The sequence below is a fragment of the Acomys russatus genome, chromosome 19, assembly GCF_903995435.1.
Source record: "Acomys russatus chromosome 19, mAcoRus1.1, whole genome shotgun sequence".
Classification (NCBI taxonomy): domain Eukaryota; kingdom Metazoa; phylum Chordata; class Mammalia; order Rodentia; family Muridae; genus Acomys; species Acomys russatus.
In genome coordinates, this window is record NC_067155.1 from 65316807 (window position 1) to 65344409 (window position 27603).

General features: G+C 51.8%; 2 protein-coding genes across 2 annotated transcripts in view; one reads left to right on the forward strand and one right to left on the reverse strand.

The window, feature by feature from the left end:
- Positions 1 to 14945, forward strand: part of Ep400 (E1A binding protein p400) — a 101194-nt gene extending 86249 nt beyond the window's left edge. Inside the window, exons 40-53 of the mRNA XM_051161752.1 lie at positions 831 to 967; positions 1073 to 1129; positions 3764 to 3842; positions 3955 to 4263; positions 5577 to 5622; positions 5698 to 5807; positions 7054 to 7261; positions 7357 to 7577; positions 9274 to 9495; positions 11611 to 11806; positions 12109 to 12233; positions 12732 to 12878; positions 14018 to 14095; positions 14568 to 14945. Coding sequence (XP_051017709.1) covers positions 831 to 967; positions 1073 to 1129; positions 3764 to 3842; positions 3955 to 4263; positions 5577 to 5622; positions 5698 to 5807; positions 7054 to 7261; positions 7357 to 7577; positions 9274 to 9495; positions 11611 to 11806; positions 12109 to 12233; positions 12732 to 12878; positions 14018 to 14095; positions 14568 to 14840 — 2208 coding nt within the window. The 3' untranslated portion in view covers positions 14841 to 14945. The remainder of the gene's footprint in view (positions 1 to 830; positions 968 to 1072; positions 1130 to 3763; positions 3843 to 3954; positions 4264 to 5576; positions 5623 to 5697; positions 5808 to 7053; positions 7262 to 7356; positions 7578 to 9273; positions 9496 to 11610; positions 11807 to 12108; positions 12234 to 12731; positions 12879 to 14017; positions 14096 to 14567) is intronic.
- An 8534-nt stretch (positions 14946 to 23479) lies between these two features.
- Positions 23480 to 27601, reverse strand: Ddx51 (DEAD-box helicase 51). Its single transcript, XM_051161754.1, has 15 exons — positions 27278 to 27601; positions 27053 to 27186; positions 26451 to 26601; positions 26043 to 26188; positions 25892 to 25963; positions 25626 to 25732; positions 25373 to 25481; positions 25141 to 25286; positions 24825 to 25020; positions 24630 to 24745; positions 24436 to 24552; positions 24189 to 24290; positions 23993 to 24056; positions 23754 to 23888; positions 23480 to 23570 (listed from the first exon to the last, which is right to left on the reverse strand). Exons 1-15 carry the CDS (start codon positions 27576 to 27578, stop codon positions 23544 to 23546), a joined length of 1923 nt encoding a protein of 640 aa, XP_051017711.1. The 5' UTR covers positions 27579 to 27601; the 3' UTR covers positions 23480 to 23543.
- Between the last annotated feature and the right edge of the window lie 2 nt (positions 27602 to 27603).

Consider the following 27603-nt stretch of genomic DNA (forward strand, 5'->3'; position numbering starts at 1 on the left):
GATGCACTGGCTCTTAGCTCCCTTCTCCCTGCTTCCTTTTGTTTAGTGTTGCTGTTGCTGCTGCTGCTGTTGTTGTTGTTATGTAGAAGAGTGCTTAAAATAGGGGCAGATCCATGTAACCGTGCATATTTGTTTTTTTAGTTCTGGCTTTCCTTGGCATTCTCTTTGAACTTAAGGCAGGCGTTCCTCCAGCAGCAGACGTGTGCGTGTGTGTGTTTGCCTACGTGTATCACAGCTATACTGGGTGTGCCTCATTGGCTTCAGTAATGGGCTTAGTCAGGGTTTAGGGATACTGAGGGGCAGAGAGAGTCCTGGGCTAGGTCAAGTTGTGAGCTCTTGTCTCTGACCTCCAACCTTGCACAGATTATCTTTGGACTTTTTGTATCTGAGGGGGAGTGCTTAGGTGTCTCGGTAGCAAGTAGACAACTGTTTAGCTGCATTTATAAGCAGCAGAGATCACAAATGTTACAGTCCCCAGGGAAGACAGTCTTGGACACCTCTGCTGCCCTCACTGTCCTCTGTGGGTAGAAGGTATGGGATCCCCACTGCCCTCGAGAGTGTGACCCTGAGCATTTTGTGCATCCTTTCTCTCCTCAGTGAAGGGGGAGGCTCAACTGAGCAAAGATGCCCTAAGGATTGGGGAAGATTGCCAGCAAGCAGCGTTGCTGCTGTTGTAGTATGCTGTCCCAGAGAGAAGGGAAGGGACTGGGACTTGGGTGCAGCCGTTGGAGCTTAGCCACAGGCTTCTGACTCAGCAAGTGCTGTTCCAGAGTAGCTGTGTGTCAGGCCAAGGGTCTAAACTTGATGAGCTCCTATCCGTTTTATTTCAGAGTAAGAACAACCGTCCGCTCCGCACCAGCCAGATTTATGCTCAGGATGAGAACGCTACTCACACCCAGTTGTACACAAGCCACTTTGACCTGATGAAAATGACAGCTGGCAAGCGAAGCCCGCCAATCAAGCCTCTGTATGTCCCCTGGGCTCTCACTGTGCTGCCGTGGCTGCGGCAGCTTAGCGACTGGTGACTGAGGCTGGCACGTGATGGTTTGCCTTTGTTCTTTCCTTGTTGCAGGCTTGGCATGAACCCCTTTCAGAAGAACCCCAAACATGCCTCTGTGCTGGCAGAAAGGTACTCTTGTGGCTTTGACACATTTTCCTGCTTTGAAATGCACTTGTGTAGCCACTAGGCTCAGTAGAACACGGAACACGGCGTAGAACAGCACAGTGTGAGCTTTCGTGGCGAGGGCCTGGGCCCTGAGCTGGAGAGACCCTGAGACCTTCTGCCCTCGAGGAGGGTGTGTCTGAGGTGGCCCCTGACAGACAGACAGACAGACAGACACGTTAAGTCATGCGCTGCATTTATAAGCAATCTTTATCCCCTTTTGCTTTGTGGCAGGGGCTTTGTTCTCAGGTGTAGTGAATAGGTTCCAAGGCTAAGAGTGATGGCAAGGAAGTCTCTTCCCCAGTCTCCTCTGTCCTGCAGGGACAACTTTTGTTGGCTGTACCATTAAAGGATGTTAAGTTTAGAGATACATTAGAGCTGAACGTACTTGGCTGTTCAATAAAGGAGAAAGAAATTAGTTGGTGGGTGATGGTGAAGTGGAGGACGGGAGGATGAAAGCACTCTCCTTGGAGCTGGGCTCCAGGCGGGTCCTGACAGCGTTTCTGTATGTTCTCTGGGGTGGTCTAGCGGGAAGGAGATCTGCTGAGATGAAACCACTACCTCTCTGACTTTATCACTGCACATGTGCATACTGGTCACTTCCTGTCCAGCCCCTGCTTTCCTGTTAAATTTGGTGTGTCTCCTCGTCACATAGCTGTGGGAGTGGTGCTTGCCCAAAGAGTCAGCTCAGGGCACATCTGCTGAGCACCCAGTCGCAGTGCTTGACTTCCTTTAGCAGTGCCCTGTGGGACCTGGGCTTTTCACCTCTCAGTGTCCGTCTCCTGGCGCTGGACTACCATGTGGAAGCTTGCAGCCCAGCCCTGGAGTGTCTCTCCGCAGTGGGGCTCACCTGCACAGCTGCCCTTTACTACCCACTTGTTACCTGCTGAACTGGTTGGGTGATATGATGAGTTAATTGAGCTGCTGTTCTGTTCTAGGTCAAGGGCTAGTGTGGCACACAGTGCTTAAGGAAGGGCGCTGGGCTGCTGCCTTCAGGGTACTTAGCACGAAAGAGGGAGGAGAGGATCCTCACAGAGACAGGACAGAGAGGAGGATGCTTGGGGTTTGGGGACAGTACTTTCAGGTGCTAGGGTAGTGGGTGTTTAATCACTTCCTTGGGAAGGTGGGATGTGAGCTCGGCCTGGAGAGGAAGCTAAAGACGAGACTTGGGGCCACCAGAGCAGTCAGTATAGGCAGACAGACCGTGCTGCAGGGGCTGAGACACGTGTGGGATGAGCAGGGCCCTCATGTGGCTAGGTGTGGGCATTGATGAGGTCACTCTGGCCTGTCGTGTATTTTAGCTGGGTGGAAACCTTAGAGCATCTGCTCTGGGGTGCTAGTAGGAGGTGGGGTGGCATTTGTCCAAAGTTGTGGAAAAGCCTTGGGCAGACTCTAGGTTCTTGGGAAGGTTGTGGGGAACTTGTGGAGGTGTCTCGGGCAGACCCACAGAGTTCGTGGGGGTGCTGCCTGATAGTGGACTCCTGAAACTCAGGTCGGCTGTTGGTTTCGTTTCTGTTTTCTTTTTGAGACGAGGCTTTAGCACAGGCTGGCCTTGAATTTATGGTAATCCTCCTGCCTCAGCCTCCAGAGTGATGGGAATCCTGTATGGGTGTGAGCCATTATGTCCTGTGTACTGTTTTTTTCTTAAGTAAAAGCCTTTCACATTTTAAGCCTTGCTTGGCTTCTTTTTGGCATAGATACATTCCCATCATTACTTCCTTGTACACTAAGTCAAATCAAGTTCTGTGCTTTGCTAGTTTTTGTTGTTGTTTGGGTGGGTGGGGGGTTGGGAGGGTTGTGTTTGGGTTTTGGGGGAGTTTTTTGCTTTTTGGATTTTTGAGATGGGGTTTCTCTGTGTAGCCCTGGCTCTCCTGGAACTCACTCTGTAGACCAGGCTGTCCTCAAATGTAGCGATCCACCTGCCTCTGCCTCCTGAATGCTGGGATTAATGGAGTGCACCACCACTGCCCAACTATTTGTTTCTTAACAGAAGCCAGAATTATAATGAGTCTGGTAGCTGAGACTATGACAGAGTGACTAACCCTGGACCAAAACACAGCTCTTATCCTGAGCTGGAATGAGTGGGACAAAGGATATTTTCATCAAACTATTCAGGACAATGTGTAGTTTAAAACTAATAAATTGTGGGTCTTGAGATAGGGCTCAGCAGTTAAGAGTTTGGCTCCTAGCACCATGTCATGTTGCTCACAGCCACCTGTTACTCCACCTCCAGGGAGTCCAGGGCCATCTTCTGGCCTCTATGGACACCTACATTAACTTGCATAAACTCAAACACATACACAAATGTATTTAAACAAACAAAACTAATGAGTTGTTTGTAGAATTTTCCAAGCAGTATTTTTGACTATGACTGATCTATGAATCTGAAGCTATAGATTAAAGGGCTTTTTAGCCGGGCATGGTACCACACGCCTTTAATCCCAGCACTCGGGAGGCAGAGGCAGGTGGATTGCTGTGAGTTCGAGGCCAGCCTGCTCTACAAAGTGAGTCCAGTACAGCCAGGGCTACACAGAGAGACCCTGTCTTGAAAAACACAACAAAACAGAAAGGGCTTTTAACTTTGCCTTTTTAACCTTGAAGTGGAATCAACTATGACAAGCCGCTGCCTCCCATTCAAGTTGCATCTCTCCGTGCGGAACGAATTGCAAAAGAGAAAAAGGTATGGTGCCTTGGACCCTGGGTCCTCTCAGAAACATGCTGCTGTGATCTGCTGTCACCCTGGGCTGGGTCCAGTTCCTTCAGCAGGTTCTCTTCCCACGTGATCCTTCTAGGCTTTGGCTGATCAGCAGAAGGCACAGCAGCCACCGGTGACACAGCCACCTCCTCAGCAGCAGCCTCAGCAGCAGCAGCAACAGCAGCAGCAGCAGCAGCAGCAACAGCAGCAGCAGCAGCAGCAGCAGCAGCCTCCACCACCTCCACAGCAGCCACCACCACCACTGCCCCAGCCACAGACAGCAGGCAGCCAGCCACCAGCAGGGCAGCCTGTTGTCCAGCCCCAGGTCCAGGCCCAGCCACAGCCTGTGCAGGCACAGTCAAAGGGGCAGCCCACAATGACAACTGTGGGCAGTGCTGCTGTGCTGGTAAGAGCCTCTAAACCCACAGTCTGTGGACCTCGCTCTGTGAGGACTCAGGGCGCACCCTGGGGGGAGCCTGCATTTTCAACTGACTGAGCCATGCTCAAAGGCTCGTAGACTAAGTCTCACTGAGTTGGGAAGGTAAAGCTATTCTTTGGAACAAGGATCAGGCTTGCGGGGAACCTGGGATCTAACGTGGGGTGGAGTTGCACATGCTTTTAGTCCAAGCTTGAGGGGGATTAAAACAGGAAGATCTTGAGTGTGAGTCCAGCCTGGGCTGTAAAATAAGACCACAACTCAAATGAAAAAGAGGCTGGATGCTGTAAAGTCAGGCGGATGGGCTTGTTCTCTTCACGCGCTGCCAGTGCACAGAACCGTGCCCTCTGCCTCAGTGTGCGCGCACAGCCGCCACCTGACAATGCTCCACCTGTGCCCACCCCAAGCACCCCCAAGCCGTGAGTGCACAGGTAGCCAAAGGAAAGTCAGGGTCCTGGCTCTGAACAGGACACTGTTAACATAGATGCTTATGTTTGTTCTCTGTTGTGTTGGTCACACAGATGTTGAGTCATATGTAGAGCCACATTGGAAGAGAACAGGTTCTGTGCTAGATGGGAGGACGCTTGGGGCTGTTAGCCAGGCATGAACGTGTTGTGTGGTGCGTCCAGTGCACATGAATGCTGGTGCGTTGGGTGGTCTCATGAGCCAGCCACTTTGGTTTTGAGATGGGCCTCCACCTAGGGCTTGCAGATGTGGCAAAGCAGGCTGGCCAGGCCAGGCAGGAGTTAAACTCAGATTCTCATACTTGCAAAGTGAGCACTTTACCAACCGAGAACATCTCAGACCCCGAGTCATTACACTGAGCTGTGGTGGTTTTTTGTATGTGCACGGGCAGCGGTCTTTCTTCACTCAGATAATGCATTTACTAAACACTGAGGTGTGGGGACTTTGACAGTAAGGTTGGTGGGCAGCATCCCCTGCTCATTGCCTTCCTGTGTGGAATAGAGTAATGCACATAGGAAGAAACTGGACAGTGATGGGTTCATGGGAAGATTGCTGAAGAATGGCATTTGAAAGTTGAGGCCTGCATGACAGGAAGGCCTTTGCGAGAAGGATGGGAGCGGCTGGTACAGAGGCTTGTGTGTGGCCAGGGTGAGGGGAGCCAAGCTGGAGACAGCCCAGGTGGTAAGCAGCAGGCTAGAGTCCAAGGGCAACCAAGGGAGTATGTTCTGGAATTTGCATTGGCTGATGATAACTGATGTTGCAGGGTTTGTGCAGCAGAAGGCCTGGCTTCTGTTAACCCAAGCTTCTGTTCTCAATAGGCAGGAACCATTAAGACATCAGTCACTGGAACAAGCATCCCAACAGGTGAGGTGGGTGCAGAGGGCTTGAAGAAGGAGCACAGTCTTCCTCCTCTGGCCTCACCCACATCCTCCTCTCTAGGCACCGTGAGTGGGAATGTCATTGTGAACACAATAGCCGGCGTTCCTGCTGCCACCTTTCAGTCCATTAACAAGCGTCTAGCGTCACCTGTGGCTCCTGGAGCTTTGACTGTGAGTTGTTCCCGTGCTAGAGAGAGCATGCCATAACTTGTATTTTGGGAGGATTATTTGCTTTTTGAATGTTCTGTAGATGAGGAAGGTAGCTGGTCTAGTTTGAATTTCATAAAACAAGCAGCTGTTCGGTTTGTGAATCGTTGGGGTTCGGAAATTTTCTCTTACAGCATTAGGGAAGGGTAAATTTCCCCCAAAGGACAAATTTTCAGAGAGGAGAGGGGTGATTTATGAAGAAACAGCAGCCAGTCCCTTGACCCAGGCACCCCTTCTCTGTGCCTCACAGTGCCAGTGGGCAGCAGAGGTGAGGTGGTTGCCCTGGCAGCATGTAGTGCTGGAGTGGGGCTCAGAGCCACATAAGGGGAGCAAGCAACCGGGCTTTCCAGGGTGGAAGCATCTGGACAGGAGAAAGAGCCACCACAAGGATCAGGTGTGTGTGGCTGGAGAGGAAATGCCCTCTGTGGCATAGCACAGAGCATGCGATCAGAAGGTTTCCTAGTGTTAGCCATCTGCTTTTTCCTTTCGTCACTCACAGTCAAATTAAAACAGACAGCGTTTAGAATTGATACTCTGAAAGGCAGGCTGTCTCCAGTATAACACGTGGCATTTCAACACTCTTAATGCTCTAGAATCACCATGCTGTCCCTCTGGGGTTTGGAGAATACCTTTGCTAGCAAGATGTGGTCTCTCTGATAACCTACAGAGGTAGTTTAGACACAAAAATGGATGGAGTTGGGGAAGGCACAGAACTGTGTAGATACTAATGCTTGTGCATACAGTGGGTTTGCTGACCATGCCGAGGGAAGCCAGGAGGGAAAGGACTGGCTTCACCAGATGGTGCCAGAACCGTTAGGGAGCCAGCTGTGCACTAAACAGTGGCTTTTGACTCCGTTCACTCTTCTTGTTTTTTTGTGCCTCTGCCTCCCAAGTGCTGGAGTTAAAGGCATGCACCACCATGCCCAACTAAATTCACATGTTTTATATGTAACAAGCCATTGAAACTATGAACTTGGAGTTTTTGTTTGTTTTTCGAGACAGGGTTTCTCTGTAGCCTTGGATGCCCTGGACTCACTTTGTAGACCAGGCTGGCCTCAAACTCACAGATGTCTGCCTGCCTCTGCCTCCCAAGTGCTGGGATTAAAGGCGTACGCCACCACCGTCAGGTGAAACTGTGGACTTGTAAGGGTCACACAGGCCTTGCCGTGCTGTTGGTGGCTGTGGTGACGCCCCTGTGTTACCTTTCTAGACGTCTGGAGGTTCTGCTTCTGCTCAAGTGGTCCACACCCAGCAACGAGCAGTGGGTTCCCCAGCCACTGCCACCACTGACCTGGTGTCCATGACAACAACTCAAGGTGTTCGAGCAGTCACTTCCGTGACAGCCTCAGCTGTCGTCACTACCAACCTGACTCCAGTGCAGACCCCAACCCGGTCTTTAGTAACCCAGGTGTCCCAAGGTAAAGGGTCTATATCTGCGGGTAGAGCTTCGGTTTGCAGGTTTTGGCCATGAGAGCTGAATATACAAAGGTTTCACAAGCCGACCTGTTTACAGCTACAGGGGTTCAGCTTCCTGGAAAAACCATCACCCCTGCTGCTCACTTCCAGCTTCTGAGGCAGCAGCAGCAGCAGCAACAGCAACAGCAGCAGCAGCAGCAGCAGCAGCAACAGCAGCAGCAGCAGCAGCAGCAGCAGACCTCCCAGGTGCAAGTTCCACAGCTGCAGGGCCAGGCCCAGTCTCCTGCACAGATGAAAGCTGTGGGCAAGCTGGCACCGGTGAGCATGTCTGTCACCACAACATCAGAGGCACGCCTAGCCATTCTGCAAGTCAGGACCCATTTTGCCAAAATCTAGCATTGTCTTTCAGTGTAGAGCCTGTTTTCTTGTATTTAACACAACTTTTCACCCAGTTGAGTGTGAGTCTTGCTCATAAGAAGCATTGGGAAACGCTGGTTTCCTGCAGGCAGGTGCATCTCCACGCTCCTAGGACTAAAAGGCCTTTGTGCACCGTTCTTGGAGGGTGTGTGAAGGTGCTCCTCAGTGCCCCCTGAGGAGCACCTAGGTCACCCTGTGCCTCGCCCTGTTGTGTGTTGCACCTCGGTGTTCCTCGCTTTGCCAGTCTTCTCTGCTAATGTGTTCACTGAGAAGGAAACCCTGCGAGCGCTACGTCCTTGTCACAAGTGGAGAATCAAGTCATGAGTACACAGCAAAAAAAAAAAAAAAAAAAAAGGGAGCCAGAAAAAACACACAGTGTGAACAAGAGCTTGTTGGTGACGCCTTGTGAGCTGCCAGTCAGAGGCTAGACTCACTAGAGATGCATTGAGGCGTGGGAAGGACCCAGGGGGATATTAGTTGTCCTGCCTTTTTTAAACAGGGTTTCTCTGTGTAGCCTTGGCTGTCCTGGACTCGCAGTGATCCCCTGCCTCTGTCTCTGCCTCCCGAGAGCTTGTCCTGTCTTTTTTTTACGGTGTCTGCCTGCAATCTGTTGGGAGTTCCTGATTGTGTTTATGGCCACCTTAGCCTTGTTCCTTTTGAGAAGTGGTGATCAGGCACCTCAGATAGGGGCCTACTCAGCTATGTGTAGCTATTACACACATGTCTTAAATCGCTTGAAATGCCACACACTATGACATTCAGCAGTTAGGTTTCAGGGTTCCATGGCCCCCATGGCTGTGGCTGCTGGATCAGACAGCCCTGTCTATCCTTTTTCTTCCAGTAAACCAAAGTAATTATTCTTAAGGATTCCGAGGCCAGCAGAGGCAGACTGATATAGTCCTGACTCTGGCACCGAGACTGGTCGGTCTCCCAGCATTCCCCGCCCAGTGCAGCTGCCAGGAGTCCTGCTCACCGTGTTGTTCTTTTATCCTTCATCCACATTCTCCTAACCCAGTTCCAACCACTGTCGCTTCTACATATCCAGAGAGATCTATTATGAACAGCTCATACATTGGGGAGAGGGGTGGTTTTTTGTGTTGTTGTTGTTGTTGTTTATTAACTAGTGTCTTGATAGCTTTGGGTTTTGGTCGGTTTGTTTGTTTTGTGCCTTTGAGTCAGGTGCTGTCATGTAGCTGTTGTTGGCCTTGAACTCTTGGTCCTCCTTCCTCCTTGTGTTGTGCCAGACTTGCCAGCTTGAGCCACCATGCCCAGCTCATCCTCTTGTTCTCTTTGTCTGCGCGTCTCTGAACGGCAGGTTTGTTGCCAAGTTACTCCTGTTGGTGGAGTTTAGTTACAGTCATTACTGTTTACTTAGACGGACTGAGAGGTAAAAATATGAAGAGTTTGCTTTGGGCTTTGTGACTTGTCAGAGTTGCTGTCCCCAATTCCCTCAGTGGATTTTCATTCGGTGTGCACGTGGCTGTGGGGATGGGTTAGGTTCTGCACATCAGCTGATATGCCTGAATTCTTAATAGAAATGGAGGGTGGTCTGTGGTTAGCTCATGCGGAGAGTGAGCATGTCTTATTTGGGTTTCAGGAACATATTATCAAGATGCAGAAACAGAAGATGCAGCTGCCACCACAGCCCCCACCACCACAGGCCCAGCCAGGGCCCCCACAGCAGCCGGCCCAAGTGCAGGTGCAGCCCCCACAGCCCCCACAGCAGCAGCAAAATCCTCAGCTCACCACAGTCACAGCCCCACGGCCTGGGGCTTTGCTCACAGGTACCACGGTGGCCAACCTCCAAGTGGCCCGGCTTGTAAGTTCCAGCTCATATATCTGTTCTCTAATGTACCGTCTCTGCCTTTCCCCAAAGCTTTTTTCTTTTTGTTTTGTTTTTGTTTTTAAATTGGGGTGGGGGGGGGGCACGTGCCACAGCATGTGTATCTAGCTTGGATAACTTTGTAGTCAGTTTTCTTCCATCTTTCTGTGAGTTACAGAGACTAAGCTCAGATTGCTAGGGTTGCGCAGCATGACTCTTTTTTTTTTTTTTTTTTTTTTTGGTTTTTTGAGACAGGGTTTCTCTGTGTAGCCTTGGCCATCCTGGACTCACTTTGTAGACCAGGCTGGCCTCGAACTCACAGCGATCCGCCTGCCTCTGCCTCCCGAGTGCTGGGATTAAAGGCGTGCGCCACCGCGCCCAGCTCACGCAGCATGACTCTTTACCTGCTAAAGATTTGGACCTTAGGATGAGGTGGTAGGCTTGTGACAGGTTGTGCTAGCACTCCTTATAACCAGCGGCGTGTCAGCGGATCTGTTAGGAGCTGAATGGCTGGATGGCAGACAGAGACCAAGGAGGGGTAGCCACAGCATACTCACTGGCTGTGTGCTGTTGTTTGCAGTGAGCGTGTAAGGCAATGCCAGCACGCTAGAGTACAGAGCCACGGTAGGTCCGTGTGTGCTGCAAACACACAGGTTCCACCACCAGCTCGCTAGTGACCACTCGACAGAAGGGAGAGCCTTTGAGGGTTTAAAAGAAAGGAACATAGCAAGATAGAGGTGTCTGGGGAGACGCACATGCTGTGCTCAGTGTTCTACAGATCTTTTGTGTTACAGCAATGATTGGTGCCCCTTGTAGGGCTTGCCCAACCAGTGCTGCCTCAGGAAGCTCTGTACCCGTCTCCAGGTTGTTTTGTGTTGTGTGGCCTTGTACAAGTGAAGGGACTGTGGCACATGGGCTAATTATCTGCTCGGATCCTGTACTTGGCAGTTATAGCTTGAGCTGTTGCAGAGAGGATTTCAGTAATGAGGTCACAACCTTTACATGCTCATCAGCACAACTGTGCTCTTGTCTCCTGCAGAATCAGTGCGACTGTTGTTACTGGAGACGCTCAGACTGTGGGTCAGTGTGAGTGAGAACGTACACGCGGTCTGGGAAGTTGTAGCAGTGTGAGGAAGAGGGTAGCGCCGCCTCTGCAGGCAGGAAGCTCATCAGGCTTTTCTGCTCCTTTTACCTGACTATGAATCTGGCTCCCAGGTCACATTCTGAGTGGGGCTTCCCTCTGTACTCCACAGACCTCCTCACCATCTTTCCCAGAGGGTTGTCTCCTGGGCAGCTCTAAATCCAGTCAGACTGACAGTGAAGGTTAACCTCATCAAGCGACTTCGAAACTGATTATTATAAAGGGAAAAGTCTACAGAACACCAGTGCCTAGTTCTACTAGTGCATTTTCCACAGATGGAAGCAATGCCTAGCAGGCCAAGGACCAGTTACAGTTTCCTGTCTGTGGGCACTTCTGTTGATGTGTTTGTTTGGATTATCACTATATATACAAATATATATTTTTTTTCATTGTCCTTATTTAAAATATAATTTATTTGTTTTGCTTTGTTTTTTGGGACAGGCCTTTTCTGTGTAGTTTTGGTTGGTCTAGACTCACTTGGTAGACCAGGCTGGGCTCGAACTCAAAGAGATCCACCTGCTTCCGCCTCCTGAGTGCTAGGGTTAAAGGCGTGCGCCACCATGCCTAGTTGTAAAATGTAATTTAAGGAGAAAAGTGCTTGGTAGCAGCGTGGGACACTGTAGGACCAGGCCGCCTTGTGTGTTCAGCTAGGTGGGCATGGCAAGGATCATCAGGCAGGGGGAGTAGGAGCTGGGGGCGGAGAGCAGGTGGCACATGACTGATGTGTTAGGAATCGTGTGAACATCAGAACATGGCAGCAGGACTGACAGGTCTTGTGTAGATCCTGTCCCTGTGTATCTGCTGCTGGCAAGTGAAGGCCCCTGGGTTGGGCTCAGGGTTCTACATTTCCCACTTAGTCCATCTATGAAAACTCTCTTGACCTCTGGTCAGAAAATGTGTTTTTGTTTTTGTTTTTTAAAGCACACAATGTCTGAATTTCTCTGGGTTCTCCTGTTATCTCCACCGTTTAGACCCGAGTCCCTACTTCTCAGCTGCAGGCACAAGGGCAGATGCAAACGCAGACGCCCCAGCCTGCTCAGGTGGCCTTGGCAAAGCCTCCGGTGGTGTCTGTCCCAGCAGCTGTGGTCTCCTCGCCGGGGGTCACGACCCTGCCTATGAACGTTGCAGGGATCAGCGTGGCAATTGGACAGCCACAAAAAACAGCAGGTACCTTCCTGCAGCCTCCTTGTTGCATGCCTTTCCCCGGTGGCCACGCCACCGCCTTGCTCTGTCCTAGCACCTGCGCCACACACATGTCAGCCTAGGGCTTACTGTAAAGTTTCTTAGATTTCCAAGTCCCAAGGTTTAGCCATTAACATTCTGACATTTTCCGTATGTTCATGGCTTATGAAGTAGAAACACAGTGTGTATCTAAAACCTGCTCAGTTTGCCTTAGGACAGTTCTAGACTTCACTCTTTTCTGAACAGAGAGCCCTTGGCAGGACCTAACTGACTTGGTGTTCTTGCAGGGCAGACTGTCGTGGCCCAACCTGTGCATGTCCAGCAGCTGCTGAAGCTCAAGCAGCAGGCTGTCCAGCAGCAGAAGGCCATCCAGCCTCAAGTGGCCCAGGGCCAGGCTGCCGTCCAGCAGAAGGTACGGGCTTCCTCGCATGAAGTTTCACTTGAGTGTGGCTTTGTGCTGCGGAGGAGGGTCCAGAGTAAATGGCTGTGTTTGGCTGCCGGTTCACAGGGGTGGAGGTGCTGATGCACTCAGTGTCTCTTGTCTTCCTTTCTTTGTGAGTTGGATATTTATACAGTGATGAATATTTACATAATATGGTGGAGTGGGTGGGCTCAAGCTGGGTGCTGGGTATAGATTGATCAGGCCGGAAGGGACCAGAAAAGCTTAGGAAAGCAGGACTGGTGGCGTCAGGCCTCCTGTACTGACTTAATGACTCAGTGGAGGTGTCACCCCTATGGCAGAAAGGCAGGGCATTGGCAGGATCTTGGGATGGTCCTGACCATATGTCTAGAAGGTGCTGTGAATGGGTCAAACGGTGAAGACCTCTGAAGGCCCTTGGCAGCTGCTCAGCGTTTGAGTAGGGAAACTGCTCTTCGCCTGGCTCTGATCCTTTGCTGTCTTCTTCCTCAGCTAACCACCCAACAGATCACTGCTCAGGGCCCACAGCAGAAGGTTGCCTATGCTGCTCAGCCAGCCCTGAAAACTCAGTTTCTGACCACACCCATCTCCCAGGCCCAGAAACTGGCTGGGACTCAGCAGGTGCAGACTCAGATCCAAGTAAGCATGCTTCTGTGTGCCGCTCAGTGTGGACGGCAGGGCCTGAGGAGAGGTGCGCTCTGGAAGAGCACCAGCACCAGCCAATGTGGCTACTGTGTGGCCTTTTCTGTAGGACCCTTTCTGGGTAGCAGGCATGGAGCCTTCCAGAACATGAGGTCTCAGACTCATGGTGCTGTATACCAACTTGTGTGTGAGAGAGACAGACAGAGACAGCGGTGCTGGCCACTATGTTGATAGAGGATGTGCAGGTGCATTACGTGGTTGTGGGTTGTGTAGGTCCACCAAGGCTGTGGAGAGACTAACCCCTTAATGCTCCCTGTCTGGTAGGTGGGAACAGGAGAGACTTTGCTACTTTTTTAGCTTGTGTTTTGGGTAATTGGTGAGATGCCATCTTTTCTTGGCTTTACTGACTTTCAAGTCCTTTCCGAGGTGCCAGTAACATTCATGTGTGGGGTAACACGTCTTTCCACTTAATGGTGTCTCTAGGTAAGCTACTGGAACGTCCAGTCTCTTTTTGGCTAGAGTCTTGCTTAAGACGTCTAGCCTGCGGGGGCTGGAGAGATGGCTCAGAGGTTAAGAGCACTGACTGCTCTTCCAGAGGTCCTGAGTTCAATTCCCAGCAACCATGGGGTGGCTCACAACCTTCTATAATGAGATCTGGTGCCCTCTTCTGGCATGCAGGTGTATGTGCAGGCAGAGCCCTGTACACCACAGTCTGCATGGGGAGGTTGTTTGTAGCTTTTGAGATTCTCAAAGTTCAACCTAGGGCTTCAAGGGAGAGTGTCCAACCATAGCTCGAGACTTCTGCAACAAAATGTCTGCAGGAAGTGAACACAGGGTTCAAAGTTTTGCTTTATAGATAGTGACGGATGAAACCATTGTGATGTCTCAGTGTCTGTCCTGCTGAGACCTCCTGGTCCACTTAGCTTGCTGGCTAAGACACAGCACTGCCTGTCCAGTGCAGTTCACTGCCAAATCTAATTCATATATAAATTTGAAGAAAAAGTTAAAATTTGTATGGAGGCGTGTCACCATCCTAGGATCCGGTGTGACACTTGAGATTGTTTCTTCATGTACCTGCCAGAGAAAGATCCTTGTGTGTGCTTTTTAAATCCTGTGCTTGCCTTGTTTTGTCAAAGGTTGCAAAACTTCCTCAAGTTGTGCAGCAACAGACACCTGTGGCCAGCATCCAGCAGGTCGCAGCAGCTTCTCAGCAGGTAGAGTTGTGGTTTCCATGTTTCAGAAGCAGTATGTCAGTGACTAGAGAATTACTTTTGGTTTTCATAATGCACACAAAAGCAGTGAGCTTTCGGGGTGGGGGTGGGGGGTGGGGATGACTAGGGGGAATTCCCAGTACAGGACCACTGAGCTGAAGGACTTGGTTTGTGCCCCAGCAGGCACCTTTGGCACATTCACAAGGCAGGTACAGCTCCTGGGGAGTGTAGGTAGGCCTGCACCAAGGTAGCAAATGACAAGACCCTTTCTGACCCAGAGCCCTCTGTAGCATTTGCTTAATATGGTGGCGGTTTTCGCTTTAAGCTGCCAGTGGACTTGAAGAGACCAAATAGTGTTACACTGGCCCAAGTCCTCTTCCATTTTTCTTGATCCCCCTGGTGTGTGTGGTTCCTCAGAGGGGCAGGCTGACCAGGGCCGCTGTCTGGTGACCTGTGCTCTCTTATCTTGGCTCAGGCTTCTCCACAGACAGTGACGCTCACACAGGCGACAGCAGCAGGGCAACAGGTGCAGATGATCCCAACGGTGACCGCAACAGCCCAGGTGGTGCAGCAGAAGCTCATCCAGCAGCAGGTGGTGACGACAGCCTCCGCCTCACTGCAGGCCCCTGGTGGCCCAAGCCCAGCACAGCTGCCAACCAGCTCGGACAGCCCAAGCCAGCAGCCCAAGTTGCAGATGAGAGTGCCTGCTGTGAGGTTGAAGACACCCACCAAGCCTCCCTGCCAGTAGGAAGGAAACTGGTTGGTGGTGTGGCAAGGCTGTCTTGGCAGAATGCTAGTGTTTCTGGACTCTGGGATCTGCTGCCTGGGATGGCCACACAGTTGCTTTACTTTCTCCTATGCGTGACCGTGGCAGTTGATGTTGAGCAGTGCACGCCGTGGTCTTTAAGTTTCTCTCAGTGTGCACTACCTAGCACTTGGTAGGGGCTGCCTATCCCACCGCATAGCCTAGCTCAGGCATGGTCTCTGATCCCGTTGTTTGGCAAATGCATCATAAGCTTTCAGCTGGAGATGACAGGAGACCGTCAAAGACCCACTTCTCTGTCCAGAGCCTCCACTCTGGCCCTCCCTTCTTAATATGCCAGTGATGTCAGCGGCTTGTACTATGGGCACCCATCTTCTCCCGGTGAACTTGGGATTTCATTTAATGAGGCTCTGGGGCTGACGCCATCCCTGTATAGTAAGTATAGACAGACACATTGTGAAGGGTCCCTGGAGGTGCCTAGCGCAGTGCTGTGACAAGCCAGTGTGTCTCAGGTGCTGTACTCATGTATACTGCAGGTGAAGCAGCCTGGGTAGCATTGAAACCAAGATCACTGTTGACTTGCTGTTGTCCTGGTCTAGGCTTGGTGTGTAGAGCCTAGTGTTGTCTACTTCATGGATTTCAGATGTCCTGACTGAGCAACACTGGTGTGCCTGGCTGTGCCTGTTACGACCATCGCAGTTGAAAGGGAAAGGGTTAGAATGGAATAGAGTCCAGTCCGGTCCTGTGTTCACTCTTTTTACTACTGCAAGGCGACCTGTGTTGCGTTCATGGACATAAGAGGCTGACCGTGCCTTCTTACCTGCCAGAGTGGAAGGTCCATGTCCCACCCCGTGCCGAAGCCTGTTTGTACCTGTCCTATGGCCTGGGAGGTCTAAGACAGACGCCATGGTGGTGTTTGCTCATTTCTCCCTGTCACGTCCGTCCCAGTCTGTGTCCCGTGTGGGCAGCACGTCCTGAAGCCACTCAGAACTCACGTGTGAGCTCCTAATGTGAAACCTGGGGGGGGAAGTAGCAGTTAGGTGTTGAAAACCCAGAAGACATCCTATATGCAGGCTCATAAGCAAAAACCCATTTTGTCTTGGTGTGTGCTGTGTTGGGGGAAGGACCTTTGGAGGTTCTTGGGTACCTGGTACCTGACGCCCAGCGGCAGCACTTCCCGTCCCTGTGGTCCCCATGGCACTCTTCCTTTCTCCATCCTTCCTCAGTGTGCCCAAGCCAGGTGGTTGGTGGGGAGCAAAAGGCAGTGTGAGCAGAGTCCTCAGTTTTGGAAGTTACTTTTGTTTACTTTTTAACCAGATAGCTGTTTTGTTTTGTTTTAATGTAAGAAGCAGGACTGAAATTGTAAATACTTTGTAAACACAAGCATTTGTACTTGAATAGGATTTTAAAAGGACACGATGTCCTACCAAGCAAAGGCCAATAAAGTGACCTTTCTACAGCCTTCTCGTTCTGCCTTTCACTGACCACTGTTTGAGTCAAGGATGTGTTCTTTAACTTACAAGGTAAGGGGGAAAAGGCAGTGTTGGCACCACAGGCTTTCATGACCAAGGTTTCTAGCTCCTTGGCCTTGAAGCTACTTTTTATAGACACGTTTGTGTCTGCTTCAGGACCGCGTGCTGCTGTGAGGAGGCATGTCCTTATAAGCTCCTGTCCTCCTGGGAGCTGCTGCTTGCCGCCATCACCCAGTGCATAGCCACCTTTCATTGTGACATGAGGAAAATGACCTTTCACTTCTGCTTAAGGCTATCAAGCAAAAGCAAAATCAGCCCTCCTCATACCTCTTCTTTTCTGAAAGGCCTCGGGTTCAGCTCACACGCAGCCTTGTGCAGAGACACCTCCAGGTGGCCCTCAGCCTGGCTGGCCCGGCCCCCATGGCCTCCACCTCTTCTGCACTTCCACCACCATCCCCAGAGGCCTAATACTGTAATGACTCAGGCCCAACAGGTGACAGGTGGGTGTTTCACCCCACACACTGCACCGCGTCTGACCCCAGGCCTATTTGGCCTGTCTACTTGCCTGTCCAGGTAGGTACCCTCAGTCTTACCACATGGAATCTGACCCAGTCTACCATCCCACAACAAGACACCATGGGAATCAAAGTGTCCTGATCAGGTGAGGACCCCATCTTGTCAGCATTCCGCTTGTCAAACCTTCACTTGAGGATGCTGTGGCGACCTGCACCCACCCTTACACGACTGCCACTTCTGCTGTGACACCAGCCCCCCTGCTCCCCAGGGACCACCTATGGAACCCAGTGAGACCCTACAGACTTCTAAAAGCCTGGAAGTTTATTCCGTGAACTTATCCTTCACTGAGCTGGACCACCTCTGTCTGACACCCCATTTTGCAGATCAACACAAAGTGGCCCCAAAAGCTGAAAACCAAAACCCAACACCATTCACCCAAGAAGCAGAGGTAAATAACAAAGATTCAAACACGCACTCACTAAGGGCAAGCCCAGATAAACCACATCAAACACATACCAGCGACCTCACTCCTGATGCCCAGGTCCCACTGCAAAAAACTTTCTCCAAAGTCAACACAGTGCACACAGCAGGTCTCAACAACTTTTGAAAATCTGAAAACGCCCTGCATCCCATTGGGCTACAAAGCACAAAAACTATGGAAGCTAAACATATTACTGGGTGGAAACTGGGTCAAGGGAGAAAGAGGGCAGTTAAATTCCAGGAATTGAATGAGATAGAAAACATGACAGGCAGTGTCACACTTCAATTACAGCACTGTGGAGGCAGATGCTGGCGGATCTGAGAGTTCAAGGCCAGCCTGGTTGATGGGAGGAAAAGGTACTCTCACAGGATACAGAAAGGGCCTTTGACAAGATCCAGCATCTCTTCGTGTAGAAGTCCCGGAAGGGGGGGGGGGGGCGTGTTTCAACGCAATCTAAAGGCAAAATAACCCCACAGCCAAGATGCTAAGTGGAGAAAACCTCAAAGCATTTCCCCCGGATCAGCAATGTCCACTCTCCCTTCTCATGTTCAGTACAGCACTGCAAGTCTTTAACTAGAGCAGTGAGACAAGTGGAGGAGACAAAAGGAAGCATGAGGTCCAAGAACGCCCATCTATAGGTTTTATACATGCATGATTTTAAACACACTCATCAGTAAACTCCCTACAGCTGATAAGCATCTAGCGAAGTGGCAAGATAGAAAATCAGCACACAGGAATCAGCAACCTTCCTATACACAAATCAGAAATGTGTCAGGTGAACAATCTAAGAAGTGAAAGACTTGTATGTTAAAAACTTAGGGACGAGGCTGGAGAGAGAGCTCAGAGGTTGGGAGCACTGACTACTGTTCCAGAGGTCCTGAGTTCAGTTCCCATGTAACCACAGCACTCAGAGGCCCGCCCCAAACAACAACAAAGAAAAACCCCAGCAGAGCCTGGCAGTAGAGAAAAGGTGACAACCCTTCACTGGTGTGAGTCCGACTTGATACAACCACTATCAGTCAATGTGGTCAGTCCTCACAAAGCTGGGAATGAATCTACCACAGGACCCAGCCACACCATGCTTGGCCACATACCCAAGACCAGCATCTACCAGTCCAGCATACTTGCTCTTTTATATTAATTCACAATAACCGGGGAATGAAGACAGCCTAGAAGCCCCTCACCTGATAAAGGGGCAATGAAAATGTGCTACATTTACACAACAGAATTTTCAGCTGTTTGAAATTAAAAAAAAAAAAAAAAAAAAAAAGCATACAAGTAAACAGGTGCACCTGGAATCAGCCATCCTGAGATGCCCAGAAAGACAAACACTGCTTTCTCTCTCCTGCGTGGGGGTCAGCCTTGAGTCTTTAGTGTTTCATTAGGAACAGCTGTCAAAAGAGGGAGGGGACACAGAATACCATGGTATGAGGGGGAGGGAGCAGCAGGACAAGGAAGGGTTAAAGCTGTGTGGGAGACAGAGGGTGTGTCTGCCCCTCAGGCGGCTTCCCTCTGCCCTTACTGGAGGGGTCCCAGCAGATCCTGGTGTCCATAGATGGGGGCATTGTGGGAAGCATTCAGCTTCAGCAAATGACATGTATGCGTCATCTGGTGAGACAATGGAAGATGACAACTGTGCATTTGCTTACCTTATAAAGCATGATTAAATGGGAAATTCAAGGCAAGTAAGGTTGATTGCTACACTATTGTCTTAAAAGCAGGTTAAACAGTTTGGCACACATAGGATAGCAGTTTAAAGGGATTTCTAGGTGTATTAACTTTGCCTCCAATAACAACGTAAAGGCCTTTTGAAAAGCCTATGTTGGAAACCTATGGACACCCTTTAATATAAACATATGCATACAAGTTTAAGTGGAATAAACCTATATTGGGTTGTGAGGAGCACAGTAACCATTATCCCAACTATATAACACATGCTAGGAAATAACTCAGTACCAGGAATGGTCTACCCTTTTGAATTTTCCGTCAGTCAGGTCCCCAAACACTGCACACTCCTGCCAGTGCCCTCTGCTCCCTGCAGAACAGAGCTTGACAGTAAGCCCCTATTGTTCAACAACATGCCACACAGCCACAGAAGATGGAGAAACCAGGCTGGTGCCGGCTAGCTTTTGCTGGAGAAAACACTCACTCTTACCCAGCTGTGAATCCCGTGACAACACACGCCCACGGTGCGGAAGTGGTACAAGGGTTATAGACAGGGTTTTCTGCACGCAGCACTAGCAGTCCTGGAACTTGTTCTGTAGACCAGCCTGGCTTGAGCTCAGAGATTTTTTTTTTTTCTTCAGTATTTCTGTGTACAATGTGTGTGCCAGGGGCCCTCTGGAACTAGAGTTGCAGTTATAAGCTACCATGTGGGTGTCAGGAGCTGCAAGAGAGCAAATGCAATTAACTGCTGCGCTTTCTCCAGCCCCCCAAGCGCGCTCTGATTGGATCTAAGGCCTACACCATGAGCTAGACCCCACAGTAGGCACTGACAGTAGGCAAAGAGCCTATCAGCAGTGTTAATGACACAGCCACGCCCACAGGTAAGTGTGCCATAGCTCTCACCCGAAGGCTGCTGGCAGGTGACAGTCACTCCAAGGTGCAGAGTAAGAGACTGTGTGGAGTACTGAGCCCTGAGTGGGACATTTCACACCTCTCCCTCCAAGGCTCAGGAATCTTCCAGGAAGAGGGTACACAAACATTTCAAGAGCCAAAGGTGGTACTTAACTTTAAGGAAAAGTGTTTTCCAGACACAACAGGGCAGTAGGGCATGTGACTACTGCACAAGATCTGTGTACGCTCAGGTCAGGAGAAAACCCCCTACTGAGGAGCTGCTGCATGACACTGCTGCTGGGAGCAGGAGTCAGTTCTCTCTGCTAAGTTGACCATATTCCAGAGCAGGTATCTCACTCAACACAAGCTAATTCAACAGGCAACATCAGGGGCTGGAGAGACGGAGCAGGAGTCAGTTCTCTCTGGTAGGTTGACCATATTCCAGAGCAGGTATCTCACTCAACACAAGCTAATTCAACAGGCAACATCAGGGGTTAGAGAGACGGAGCAGGAGTCAGTTCTCCCTGGTAGGTTGACCATATTCCAGAGCAGGTATCTCACTCAACACAAGCTAATTCAACAGGCAACATCAGGGGTTAGAGAGATGGCTCAGAGGTTAAGAGCACTGACTGCTCTTCCAGAGGTCCTGAGTTCAATTCCCAACAACCACATGTGGCTCACAACCATCTGTAGTGAGACCTGATGCCTTCCTCTGGTGTGCAGGCCTACATGCAGGCAGTATATGTAATAAATAAATCTTAAAAAAGAAAGAAAAGAAAAAGAAACCCTGTCTTAAAAAAAAAAAAAAAAAAAAAAAAAAGTTTAAGCCGGGCGTGGTGGTGCTTGCCTTTAATCCCAGCACTTGGGAAGCAGAGGCAGGTGGATCGCTGTGAATTAAAGGCCAGAACTTGGTCTACAAAGCGAGTCCAGGACAACCAAGGCTGCACAGAGAAACCCTGTCTCAGAAAAATAAAATAAAAATAAAAATAAAAAATGACAACAATAGGGCCGGGTGTGATGACGCGGGCTTCTAATCCCAAGAGGCAGATCTCTGTGTTTGAGGCCAGTATGGCCTACAGAGTGAGTTCCAGGACACAGAAAAACCCTGTTTTAAAAAACTAAAACCAAAAACAACAAAAGGCTTTGGAGTTAGAAGGTAGGGGAGGTAAGAATGGAAAAGGGGGGACTGGAGAGATGGCTCAGTGGTTAAGGGCACTGGCTGCTCTTCCAGAGGACCCGGGTTCAATTCCCAGCAACCACATGGCAGCTCACAACTGTCTGTAATTCCAAGATCTGACACCCTCACACAGATACATGCAGGTAAAGCATCAATGCACATTAAAAAATACAAATTAAAAAAGGAGGAGGAGGAAAAGGGTGGATCTAGTGGGGTCGGGGAGACCATAGGAAGAATGTTATCAAATTTCATTGTAATGAAATGCTCAAAGCATTAGCAACATTAATAATAAAATGTTGATTACTGAAAAGGAAGTCTGATCCTCAGACTTCTGTAAGACTTCTTTTTACTTCTGTAAAAATCCTAGCTCTAATAACTCACTTTAAGACCAGCTGTATCTGACTAGCTGTGCTGGTGCACACCTTGAATACCAGTACTCAAGAGGCAGAGGCAGGCGGATCTCTTGAGTTCAAGGCTGCTGGTCTACGGAGTAAGTCCCAAGGCAGCCAGACCACAGAAAAACCCTGTCTCAAACAAAACAAAAACAAATAATTCTAAAAAGACCAACCTTTTCAAAAATCAACGGTGGCAGGGGTGGTGGCAACGACTGTGGAGGCAGAGGCGCACACCTTTATTCCCAGCACTGAGAGGCAGAGGCAGGCACATCTCTGTGAGTTCAAGGCCAGCCTGGTGTACAAAGTGAGTCCAGGACAGCCAAGGCTACACAGAGAAACCCTGTCTTGAAACCCCTGCACCCTTAAAAAACCCAACTGTGACTCCCCTGTGATAGACCAGTGGCTGCATTTACCCATAAGGGCTGTGGTTTAAGAGACACCATGATGGGCTATAGAGTTGGCTCATCAGTTAAGAGCACTGGCTGCTGTTTCAATTCCCAGCACCTACATAATAGCTCACAAATGTCTGCCAGTCAGTCCCAGGGGCCTGATGCCCTCTTCTGGCTTCCCCAGTGGACTGCAGTCAAGTGGACACCAGCTACCTTAGCACCTGTCCCCCCTCAGCATCACCAACTCAGCCGGAAAGCCAGCACATGACGTTGTAAAAGGCAACCTCTGGGTGGAGAAGAAGGCTGGTCCTGTGAGAAAGGAAGTGATGCTACCTTGGGTCTAGAGGGATGAACACGCTGCTGACTCCACAGAGGCACACAACCTGCTACACGGCACCCATCAGGGAAGCTGGGGCTGTGGGAAGGGGCAGGAGATGATAGCTCGGTTGTTACAGCTCTAGCAGAGGACCTGGGGTCAGTTCCCAGCGCCCACCCGGCAGCTCACAATTATCTGTAGTTCCAGTCCTAGGGGGTCCAACACACACTTCTGGCCTCCTTGGTTACTTGGTACACATGTTGTACACAGAGATACATGCAGGTAAATATTCATTTATGTGAAATTTTAAAAAAGGGGAGGGGGCGGGGCAGAATGGTGGGAGGCTTCCCTACATCCAAGTTCCTAGAGCCAGCAAAGGCCTGAGATGGTACCTGTGGCTGCTCTCTGGGGCTAGCCTAGGTGTCCTGAGTTACAGGGGCATCTAAGTGGCTCCTGTGCTGCTCTCTGGGGCTAGCTAGCCTAGGTGTCCTGAGTTACAGCGGCATCTAAGTGGCTCCTGTGCTGCTCTCTGGGGCTAGCCTAGGTGTCCTGAGTTACAGGGGCAGCTAAGTGGCTCCTGTGCTGCTCTCTGGGGCTAGCCTAGGTGTCCTGAGTTACAGGGGCAGCTAAGTGGCTTCTGTGCTGCTCTCTTGGGCTAGCCTAGGTGCCCTGAGTTACTGCGGCATCAAAGTGGCTCCTGTGCTGCTCTCTTGGGCTAGCCTAGGTGTCCTGAGTTACAGCGGCATCTAAGTGGCTCCTGTGTTGGAGCTATCAGGGAATTCGAATGGGTTCAAGTGATCCCTTTATTTCCTCTGAACACAAATGAAAACAGTTATCTTTTTAAAAATTTCACAGACTTCTAAAAACAGGCCTTCTTATAAGCACAGTAAGTAAGTGGCTTTAAGTCTCCTTGACTGTTCAGAAAGGATTCTCCTGTCATTCAAGTCTATTAATGGGTGGTGGCTAGCTACCAAAGTACCATCTGGAAGGCTAGGAGCCACGGAGACATCTCAGGGCCGCTGCCAGCCTCTTCCTGGGCTCTAGCGACTTGTCTGGGGCAGGCTCACCACAGCTTCTCTGTAGACACGAGACGCTAATGCTATAAGCACTTTAATCCGCAGTCACCATAAGGCCGAGCATAGTTTTTGGTCACACTCCTGAAGGCACCCTTCAGCTTCACCTGAGCGTAGAACTGCCGAAGACCAAGAGGACCCCAGCAGAGCAAAGCAAGGGCCACTACTTTTCAGGACTAAGCCGCCATCTAGGCTGCCTGGCCCAGATGACGTGGTGCCTGGGGTTGCTCCCACCGGAGCCCAAGGAACTCTATCTCCTGCTCACACCAAATATCCACTTCAGCAGGGTGTCCCCTCCAGGCCCCTGCCCCATCTAGGCGGCCTTCAGCTTTTGTTCTTCCTGTGGAGGAAAAGGAACTCTCACCAAGGCATCCTACTGCTGTCTGCAGCCCCTCACCCTACCCGGAGACAACAGGCACCATGCTGAGGAGGCATCCCCCATGGCAGCAGGCCCGCTTGCCGCCCCATCCTGGAGTGTGTGGTGACAGGACTGCGGCAGGGCCAAACACGCAGCAGCCCTCACCTTGACAGTCTTCTCCAGCTGCGACAAGGCTGTCTCGTAACGGGCAGCCAGTGGCTGCAGGAGTTCCTTGGGGACCTCATGGCGTGCCAGCTCAGGCACCCCAGCTTCTGACACCATCTGGAGGAACTTCCTTTCCTAGAAGGGAGGGAGGGGTTTCATGGGAAGGAGTCTGGACCAGGCCAGCATCTGCAGCAGCCTGGATCTGGCCGTGAAGTCTGCTGAAGATTACATGGTCTTACCTGCACTTTCAAGAGAAGTGTAAAGGCCTGTCCAGTTTTTCCAGCTCGGGCTGTTCTCCCGACCCTGAAACCAAGCATGACTGTTTTTTTTGTACAGGAGCCCCTGGCCCAGAGACCTGACGGGACAGCATCTCTCAACCTGCGATGACCAAGAACTCACACTGTGCCCACAAATGGCCACTGCTGCGTCCCTCACCTGTGCACGTAGGTCCTCAGGTACTGGGGGGCGTCATAGTTGATCACCAGCTCCACGCCCCGCACGTCGATGCCCCGAGCAGTAGCATCTGTGCTGACAAGGCTGACGAGACACAGGCAATGGTGCTGAGGGCCAGAAACAGTTCCCCGCGCCCACCCTGTTCCAAGTCTCTCTTGCGAGCAAGCCGCCCAGGAACTAAAGGGGCCCACCAACACCCCAGCTCCCCGCCGGCTCCCCAGGGGCTCACAGCTGGATCTTTCCTTGCTCAAACTGCTTCAAGATTTTCTTCCTTTGGCCAGGCCCATATCGGGAGGAGAACTCAGCCACGCTCACACCCCCAAAAGCTTGCACTAGCAGGAAGAGCCTGGGCAGGGAAGAAAGAGGGGCAAAGTGGTCCAGGGTCTAGAGTATGCTGGCTATACCCACCTCAGTCCAGCTCACCTGTGGGAATTCTCTCTCGAGTTAGTGAAGCAAAGAGCCCTTGAGAAGTTCATCCCAAGGAGCAGGTGTAAGACAATGAGGGGCTTCGAGCTGAGTCTGCAGGGCACATAGTGGTGCTGTGGAGGTGAACAGCATGGCTAGCCAGAAGCCCTGGGCCTAGGCACCAACCTGCCCCCACGTGCCCTATGTGCTCACCATGAGCCCCACAGGGAAGGTGTACTTCCCCCCCAAGTTTCCATCCACCTCAACTGGGTCATCGAGGCCTCGGTGTCCCAGCCTTGTGGAGAAGAGCCTCGGCTGGTAGAGGCCGAGCCGCTGCAACTTCTCGGGGTTCTGGGTCAATGTGGCTGAAAACAGCAGCTTCTGTAGAGGCATCTGGGGAGTGCAAGTGCTGGGAAATGAAGGGCGTGTTAGCAGGGCAGGGCTCCTCGGGCCTCGGACTCCTACCACAGGCAGCAAGAGGAGCTACGAAAGGGAGCAGCAGCAGCCAGCCTTCACGAAGCGAGGATACCTGGCGGCGGTCACAGCCTGCGGCTGTGTCCTCTGGAGCAGGGCACAGGGGCCCGCGGGGCCTTCACTATGGAACGCTGCCGCCACCACCCGTGGCAGCCAGGACTGGTGCATGCTGTCTATCATCCGGTCAGCCTCATCAATGATCTGCAGCAGAGGGGAGTCAGGGCCAACTCAAGACTCCCTGCCGACGTCACCCCAGCTACCAGCCCAGGTGTCCAGAGGTGGCTTACCAGGAAGCGCAGCTGCTGCAGGCTGAATCCTGGAGTCTGATCAATGTGGTCCACCAGGCGGCCAGGTGTGGCCACCACAATGTCAGCCAGGCAGCGGTAACCATCTGTTCTGCAAACCAGAGAGACTCAGAGGAAAAAAAGCGCCCTCGCTCCCAGGGCCGCCTCACCCGTAAAGCACTGATACACCGCAACCAGAGGACAGCGGATGGGCTGGGGAAGACCTCTTAAAGAGCCCACCACCCGGCACACTTACGTCTTCTGGACGAGGCTCTCCTGCTCCTTGGCCAGTGACTGCTGTCCTGTCACCAAGGCAACCCGCAGAGGCGTGGCGTCCGTGTAGATGTTGAACACTTTGCTCACCTGCGAAAGAAGTCTGTCACCGGCCTAAGGTCGATGGTAGCACCTGCTACCGCAAGGGCTCGTGAGTTTAGTCCAGGTGGTCAAGGGGGGCGCACGGGGCACACCCAGCAGGGCAGCTGACGCTGGGAATCCAGACTTGTGCACGCAGAGCTGACGTACCTGCTGGGCCAGCTCCTTGGTGGGAAGGACAGCTAGTGCACGGATGTGGCAGACCACTCGATGCAACAGGGCCTGCGGGGACAGGGACCCTCTGAGCCACCAGGACCCTCCCTGTTGTGCTCCGGCTGCAAATCCATACCCTCGGACTCACTTGGACCACGGGGATGACAAAGGCCAGGGTTTTCCCACTGCCTGTTGGGGCTGAGACGCAGAGGTCCCTAGGCTGATAGCCACCTCTGCCTACCAGAAACCCACTGTCTGCACTCTCCAGGAGGGCCGGAATCACAGCTGCCTGGACTGGAAGGAAGGAGAAAAAGGAGCACGTAACCATATGGCAGGATGTACCACTCCGCCCACGAACTCTCCTGGTCAAAGACAGCACCAAGGCTGCATAAGACTGAAGACAATCACCAAGGACCCTGAGCCCAAAGACGCAGAAGCTCCCTGATCCGGTGTGCAGTAGGGACCTCTAAGCCTCAACCCTTACAACGGAGCCCTAACAGCCCAGGGAAGGCTGCCTGGAGGCGTTCACGCCATCATCTGGCCAGGGCTGAAGGACCTGGAAAGTAGGAGGTGATGCCATTAGCCCTCAGCTGCTTCTGCAAGTCAGGGTGAACCTCAGGGATGTCCTCAAGAGGAGTAAGGTCCTCAGTGACACTCTTCTTGACACAGCTTGGCTCAGCTAGCCACGCTGGCAGGAAAGGCTGGACCTGAAAGCAAGAAAAACCACAAGAGTTTTGCAGGTGGAGCAAAGCCAGCCATTAGGAACCAGGAAGTACAGCAGAAAAGACCCTCACCAGTTTTGCCTCAACCCATCACCGCCCCCACCCCGACTCTTGCAACCTTTGGACAAGGCAGACACCCTATCCTAACACAACGAACACCCCGCATGAAGTCCACACACTGGATACTTAACCCATAAGTCCACCAACCTACCAATCACCTCCCTGCACCCAGAAACGCTGCTTTCAGCGGGGGCGGGGCGCCAGGCCCACTTGGTGGTGGTGGGGGTTATCCCAATAGCTTTTACACGTCTCTGGATTTCAGCATACCCAAGGGCCTCCCGCTTTCGGTGATTTGTGTCATGTAATGACAGTAACACAGAAATAACGAACACACACACTCCTCGATAAGACTCAAGAGTCCCGAGCGGCCACTCACTTTCGGTATCTTCCTCCTTGCAAAGTGCCCCAGCACCCGGGCTGGTGCCGAGGGTCTCGTGGCATCCTCTTGCGGGCTGCCCCCTGGGTCCTCTGCGTTGGCACTGCGCTGCTCCGGCACCTCCTCACCTCTCCCTGAGAGACACAGCACGGCGGAGGGAACTCACCCCCACCACGCACCCAGGAAGCCTCCACGCCCCGTCCATATCTGGGACTCACGGCCCACCTGTGTCCACATCCTCGTCGTCCTCGTCCGCTTTCTGCCGCTTCGCCCTGGGACGTTCCAGGCTCTGAGCCACCGATCCGCTCACCCCACGCCGCCGCCGGGGCCGCCGCCGCCGCCGCCTGCCTACCTCTTCCACGGCAGTCCCAGTGGACTCGAGCTCCGGCTCCCGCTGCTGCCGCTCACGGGCTCGGCTCTGCAGCCGCTCGAGCAGCACTCGCGCCCGGTCGCCCGCCTCTGCCTCGGTATCCCCCAAGCCGGCAGCCTCCGGGCCCGAGTACCGCGCAATGTGGAACAGCGCCATCGTCTCTGCACGCCGTGGTTCCTCC

What these genes read in the sequence shown, in the direction of transcription:
- Ddx51 (XM_051161754.1), bottom strand. Translation starts at nt 27,578, where the DNA reads ATGGCGCTGTTCCACATTGCGCGGTACTCGGGCCCGGAGGCTGCCGGC. An exon ending in CCAAGGAGCTGGCCCAGCAG is followed by an intron (nt 25,733 to 25,891) that starts GTACGTCAGCTC and finishes CTTCTTTCGCAG; the next exon opens with GTGAGCAAAGTGTTCAACAT. An exon ending in CTGAGGACCTACGTGCACAG is followed by an intron (nt 24,057 to 24,188) that starts GTGAGGGACGCA and finishes GCTTGGTTTCAG; the next exon opens with GGTCGGGAGAACAGCCCGAG.